This window comes from Dendrobium catenatum, unplaced genomic scaffold (genome assembly GCF_001605985.2).
Source record: "Dendrobium catenatum unplaced genomic scaffold, ASM160598v2 fragScaff_scaffold_802, whole genome shotgun sequence".
NCBI classification, from domain to species: Eukaryota; Viridiplantae; Streptophyta; class Magnoliopsida; order Asparagales; family Orchidaceae; genus Dendrobium; species Dendrobium catenatum.
This window is the reverse complement of record NW_021319264.1, coordinates 236,748-243,263: the sequence shown is the minus strand read 5'-3', so window position 1 is coordinate 243,263 and position 6,516 is coordinate 236,748. Positions and strand designations below refer to the sequence as shown.

Genomic DNA, 6,516 nt, shown 5'->3' with positions numbered 1-6,516 from the left:
TAAGAAATGGACCCATCTATTATTTGCTCAAAATTCTCATTCCCCATAATATGTGAGTTTGAATGATCTTCATCAACTTCGTACAATGAGATAACTATTTTGGCACGTGAATTTTCATTCATTTGGTTTACCAACAGGCTCACGTCATCACATAATTAATTACTTTGTACTCCTTGGGTGATGTTCCATTAATGTGATAATGCATGTTGTATTGATGTCCATTCAACCAAGGACATATTCTAACAATCTCTGTTCTAATCTTAAAAATATTTATATGTCCTATCTCAAGTTTCACAATCCTTTGTTTGCCGCCAATATATCTCTTTCTAGATTGGTCCTTCGTGTCAACCCAAATTCCTCCAAATTTAAATGCAATAAACAAATGCTCTTCTTTATCTCCACATATCTATTACTTCGTCACAACATTCATGCATTGTCGAATTGTGCCACGAGGTTGTCATTTTTTATTAACTTCAAGCTGAAATAAGATGACAAAAAAATTAATCCATTAAACCATAAATATGGTAAGGAGAACATAAAATGTTTAAGGTTAAACTCATTACTTCTCTGGTTATCCGTGAAGTGATGACAAAAAAATTAATCCCATAAAAAAAACATTAAATCTCACCGGTTACCCGTGAAGAGCAGAGGCGTGAAGCACTGGTAATCCGTGAAGAGCAGAGGCGTGAAGAGCAGAGACGGGAAGAGCAGAGCTGAAGCCGGGATACATAAGGTTTCGCTGAAACATCTTGTTCTCCCGCGAAAATCACAGGCGGGAAAGAAAACGGAGTGAGGGAAGCATTTCACGGAGTGGTACTTTTGTTATGAAAATAATATGTAGGTGATATTAATGTAATATTTAAAAATTAAATATTAAATATGTAATATGAAACAAATAAAGTGGTATGCATGTAAAAATCCCTATATTTTTATCCTCCTTTTCGTCGAGCACCCGTCGCTTCTTCGGCTCCTTAGCTTTGCTGTTGGACTTCGCTCCTTGGACGACGTTCCCTTCCTGTTGGATCGGAAGCAGCGACGGGAGCTCGCTCGCCGCGCGCTTCTTCGGCCAAATCCCGTAAACCGACGAACTACAGGATTTAGTAAATCCGGGATTTATAGCAAAAAGAGGGAACGGAGGATTTATTCCGCCGTGAGATTTACGGGGCGCACAAATCCTGCATAAATCCTGTTGTCGAACAGCCCCTTCTTCTTCTCGCGCAGGGAGAAACGTCCAAAAGAACATGGAAAACGCAGGGAATGGTAATGATCCTTAGTTATCCAATCTCTTTTCCTGATATCTCCGTCCCATCCCTATTTCTGCATTAGAGTGAACCCTAATATTTTCTTACATCAGGAACACAATCGCCGGAAACCAACTTCTTATCCGACAAGTCGGCGAAGGTCTTCGTCGCTGGACACCGCGGTCTTGTCGGATCCGCCGTACTCCGCCGTCTCGTTTCCCTAGGTTTCACAAACCTCCTCGTCCGCTCGCGTAGTGAGCTTGATCTTACCCGTCAGTCTAAAGTCGAGTCCTTTTTCGCCGCCGAGGGCCCGCGCTACGTTGTCCTCTGCGCCGCCAAGGTCGGAGGCATCCACGCCAACTCCACTTTCCCCGCCGACTTCATCACCGTTAATCTCCAGATTCAGACAAACGTCATTGAAGCTGCCTATCGCTGCGGATCTGTCCGCAAGCTCCTTTTCCTCGGCTCATCCTGCATATACCCAAAGTTGGCTCCGCAGCCTATACCAGAGTCAGCGCTTCTCTCCGGTCCTCTTGAACCTACCAATGAGTGGTATGCCATCGCCAAGATCGCCGGCATTAAGATGTGTCAGGCCTACCGAATCCAATACTCCTGGGACGCCATCTCTGCAATGCCCACTAATCTATATGGACCTTATGATAACTTTCATCCCGAGAACTCTCATGTTTTGCCAGCCTTAATCCGTCGATTCCACGAGGCTAAGACCAACGGAGCGAAAGAAGTGGTGGTCTGGGGCACTGGTTCGCCACTAAGGGAATTTCTGCATGTAGATGATCTTGCCGATGCTGTGCTTTTCTTGATGGACCAGTATTCCGGACTGGATCATGTGAATGTGGGGAGTGGGAGAGAGGTGAGCATAAAAGAGCTGGCTGAGCTGGTGAAAGAGGTGGTTGGTTTCAATGGAGCTTTAGTGTGGGACACCACAAAGCCTGATGGAACACCGAGGAAGTTGATGGATAATTCTGTGCTGGCAGGGATGGGATGGAAGCCGAGGATCCCGTTGAAGGAGGGGCTTGTGGAAACTTACAGGTGGTACTCGGAGAACGTTCTGAAGCAGCAATGATGCAGTGAGATGTTAAGCTTCATCTTCATCTTTTCATTATTATCAAATTGTTATTTTTATCTGCAATTTCTTCTGTACTTTAATTGTATTGGTTGTGTTATTCATTGAGCTTCTTATGTCCAGTAGCTATCTTGCTTTTGTTCATTTTGAAGGAACTAAGAGTTATACAAGAGATTGAATAATCTATTGACAGGCAGAAGCTTCTTAATTTTCTTATTAAAGAAACTTTTCAGTTAGATGATCTTGATTATTCTTCTGTTTTAATTTGCATGTGAGAATATTTACTCAATGGTAATTAGATTTTTTAGTTTTGTTGCATAATGCCATTATTTTTTTCAGAATTTTCTTCGATGATGGTGCTGATTTTGTTAGTTTGATTTGCCCACATTAAGATAGATGGATCTGTTAACATTGAGATGACATTACGTTCTTATATTGAACTCTTGAACTCATTAAGGTTTTGTTTGGGGCGGCTTTCTTATCCGTTTCTTAAAGCAGCTTTTGAGTACAAAAAATAAATTTTTTATACTAAAAAACATCTTTAAGAAGCGGTAAAAAAGCCGCCCCCAAAACCTAAATTTGATTCAGCCTGTTGTTCATCTCCTTTGCAAGCTCTAGTTTTGATTTTGCTTGTTGCTGTCATACTATCTAAGGTGTCTTTTATCAGGATGTGTTTACTTTAACTCTGATTTGGTGGTATTTAGGTGGGCGGCTTTCTTAGCCATCCCAAACGAAGCCTTAGAGTGTTTCAAATCAAATCTCTCCTGCAGCTCATTTGAAATCTTCGGCTTCTATGGTATGAAGTCTTAAGCTTATCGATTAAGGCGCTTTCTTCACAGTTTTTTAATATAGTCCAGGAGCCGTTCACAGCTATTTAACTACTACGCTTCAATCTTACGAGAATTGTTTGTTAGCTCTGAGGATTCTAAGTTATGATGGTGGGGAGCAATTATATCCGTTATTTTTACTTATTTTTTGGCTATTTTCTATGCAAGGATGCTTCACTTTTCTATTTTGATCATATCATGCATGATATTTTTCTATAGCTGTTCTTAATTTTTTATTTTTCTATTTTGATCATTTCATGCAAGATATTTTTCTGTAGTTGATTCTTTTTTTTCCCCTTAAACTATGTATGAATATAGCCTATAGCCATCTGGAAGTAGTCTTTGAACTATGAAAAGTTCAACCATTGTTTTTTTTTTCCTTATGAAAGTTAGTCAGAGAAAAAAAAATCCATCACAAGTTCTATTGTTGTTCTATAAGTTTTTTTTTTTAAATTATTTATGTTTGATTTGTTCTTTCTGGCTGCAGTATATTGACAGATGGAAATAGTATTTGAACTATGAAAAGTTCATCCATATTTATAATTTTTTTTTTTTTGGGAATGAAAGCTACTTTGAGAAAGAATCTACCTTAATTGTCAAACCCTATTCATATAGATGTTATAAGCTTCTGTTTGAAAAATTGACACCTAATGTTACCATTACAACCAAACTACTTATCTCAGAACTTTAGTTTTATTAATTTTTGTAATGATTTTGGTGTAAAACATAAATGATTAGTGTTCAGTTCATGTTATAGATTTGGTTGTTAATGTTGTAAATTAGAAGATTTGTCTGTTAAATAAACTTTGCTAAATGTGAATTTCTGTTCTTCACTGCATCATAATGGAAGTGTTGCCCAAGGAATATCAAAGCTTATTTGTTTCAATAGAAGTAGCAGTGTTGTGTTATGTATGGAAGGAATATTGGTGCTTTTCAGATTTAACTTGCTTTGTGTTTTTGCAAGAGGATGTTCTTTGGATCAGCTTTTACTTATATTCAAACACAAGGTGATTTGACTAAGACTTTGGCTTCGTGTGGGACGGCTACAGCTTTCTAGTACAAAAAAATTAATTTTTATACTAAAAAGCTACTTCAAAAAGCAAGAAAAAAGCTGTCTCAAATGAAGCCTTTGTTTGGGATGACTTTCTTACTGCTTTGTAAAGTTATTTTTTAGTACAATTTTTTTTTAAGCAGGGAAAAAATAGTTCTCTAAAGTTGTCCCAAATGAAGCTTAAGTATTTTTCTATTTCATTTTGATTGTATCAAGGATCATCTTTTTTTCTTTAGTTATGAATGTTCTTATTAGACATTTGCAAGAGGATGTAACTTGTGCATGCTTTTTACTGATGATATTCTTCTTGTTAATAGCTTGATCTATGGAGGTCAACTTTAGGCTAAATTTTTTCATTTGAGTAAATTTAAAATTGAATACATTTAGTATAATTGTGGTAATCATAGATGTAATGGTAGCAATATTTGGTGATCAAGACAATAAAAAAGTGCATATTTTAGATATCTCGTGTATTATTTAAAGTGATAATGAAATAGAGAAGATCAATTTATATGGTTTAATAACATAAAATGTCTGCCTTCTAATGCTCCTTTTAAGGAATAATTATTAGGTCAAGTGATTTGATGTAGCTCTATGTTCATACACTAATAATATTTCGTCATGTCTTCTTATTTTTTATCGCGCGGCCCGACGACCTGACCCAGACCGAAATCCGAAATTGCTATGTTCACATATTGTTTGGTATTGCTCGGTATTGTTTGGCAAAATCGAGAAATACCGCTCTGTAAACACCACGGTATTGCTCAGTATTTGTCTTCACAAAATGGTATTTCTCTTTATTGCCGAGCAAAATCGACAAATACCTAGCAATACTGAGCAATACGCGAACATAGCAATCCCGGTCAATTCCAGGTCGGGTTGTTGGGCCGCGCGGTAAAAAGTAAGAACACGTGACACTTTTTTACTAGCGTCCGAACGTAGATCTACGTTAGGTGACCGGACCAAATAAAAGTTTCCTTTTAAGAGAGTAGATGCATTAGATCTAGCTTATGTTAAAAAAAGTAGAGGTAGATCTAAAAAGTTTTTGTTAGAAAGTATTAAAAATGATATTTTTTTGTCAAATTTAAATGAGAATTGAGCTCTTAATTGGGCATAGTTGTGAAAAAGTGTTCATGTAGGTGACTCTATGTTGGGGGATAAAGATTTATTTTTATTGTTGTTGTTGTTGATTTAATATTTTATTTGCAAAATATTAAATAATAATAATAATTTCTTTGCAAAATATGTTTTGACCAACTCATAATGAAGCGTTGAGGGTTTCAAAAAATTGGAGTTTGACCTTCGAAGCTTTTTAACAAAAATTAAAAACCTTGTAAATAAATAATTATTTAAATTGTTCAAGTCATATTCAAACCTTATTCGAACATGGGCGAACAATTATCTCATTTGAGGATTCGTAATATTACTATAGATTGTTTTATAATATGTGAGAAAAAGATGCATATTTCTCCAAATAAATAAACATAGAAATTTGACTAATAACATGTATTTATGAGACTCAAAACTTAAAATTTTACATTTATTTTACAATATGAATTTAATTAATTATCAAAATATCATAAACTCAAAATAAAATTTTAAATACTTTTATATATTTCTATCCTTATAAATTTTATTTTAAAATTATTTAAGCGCATTAACACCAATTAAGTTATATTTAATTTATATTTAAGTTATATTTAATTTGTATTACAATAAAAAATTTGAGAGGAATTCATTCAAAATATTCTTAAAAATTAAAACAAGAATTTTGATTCAAATAAAGTAAAATAATTTTAAATAATAAATAAATATAATCTAAAATATAATATTTTCTTAATTTCAATATTATTTAGTATAACTAATATCTTGCCTCTTAAATATTTTTTTTTAAATATTTTTTCTTGTTTAGGTATTTTGCTTTCGCCTTCAAAATTGTATTTTGATATTCAATATAAAATCATTACTAAGTTATGCGAATGAATCAAGCTTTTGTCCAACTATATGGGTTCAGTTACCTGGATTTTTTTCTTCATTGTGTCCTGTTAAAAGTCAAATTCTCGTTTAAATCTAATAAAATAATACAATTTCTAATATTTTCTAATCAAGTCTTTTTAGGTTTTACTCTACATATCTTAATATAAGTGAAATCTAATGCATTTTCTTTTCTAACCGAGTCATCGGAAGGCCGCCATTTTATATGATCAAACCATCTAAGGCGACTCTCTCAAATCGTATCTTCCACTTGAGCTACTCCAACCTTTTCACGTATATGTTCATTACGTATCATATCTCTAAGGGTAAAGCCACTCA

General features: G+C 34.8%; 1 protein-coding gene across 3 annotated transcripts; it reads left to right on the top strand.

Moving 5' to 3' along the window:
- The first annotated feature begins 932 nt into the window (after positions 1-932).
- Positions 933-3,337, top strand: LOC110112316 (probable GDP-L-fucose synthase 1). 3 transcript variants are annotated; one of them, XM_028696668.1, is made up of 3 exons: positions 933-1,260; positions 1,355-2,329; positions 3,030-3,337. In XM_028696668.1, exons 1-2 carry the CDS (start codon positions 1,242-1,244, stop codon positions 2,323-2,325), a joined length of 990 nt encoding a protein of 329 aa, XP_028552501.1. In that variant the 5' UTR covers positions 933-1,241; the 3' UTR covers positions 2,326-2,329; positions 3,030-3,337. The 3 variants fall into 3 exon arrangements, with proteins under 3 accessions (XP_028552501.1, XP_028552500.1, XP_020700161.1); XM_028696667.1 differs by having other exon boundaries at positions 1,355-2,336; XM_020844502.2 differs by lacking the exon at positions 3,030-3,337 and having other exon boundaries at positions 1,355-2,561.
- Positions 3,338-6,516: the final 3,179 nt, after the last annotated feature.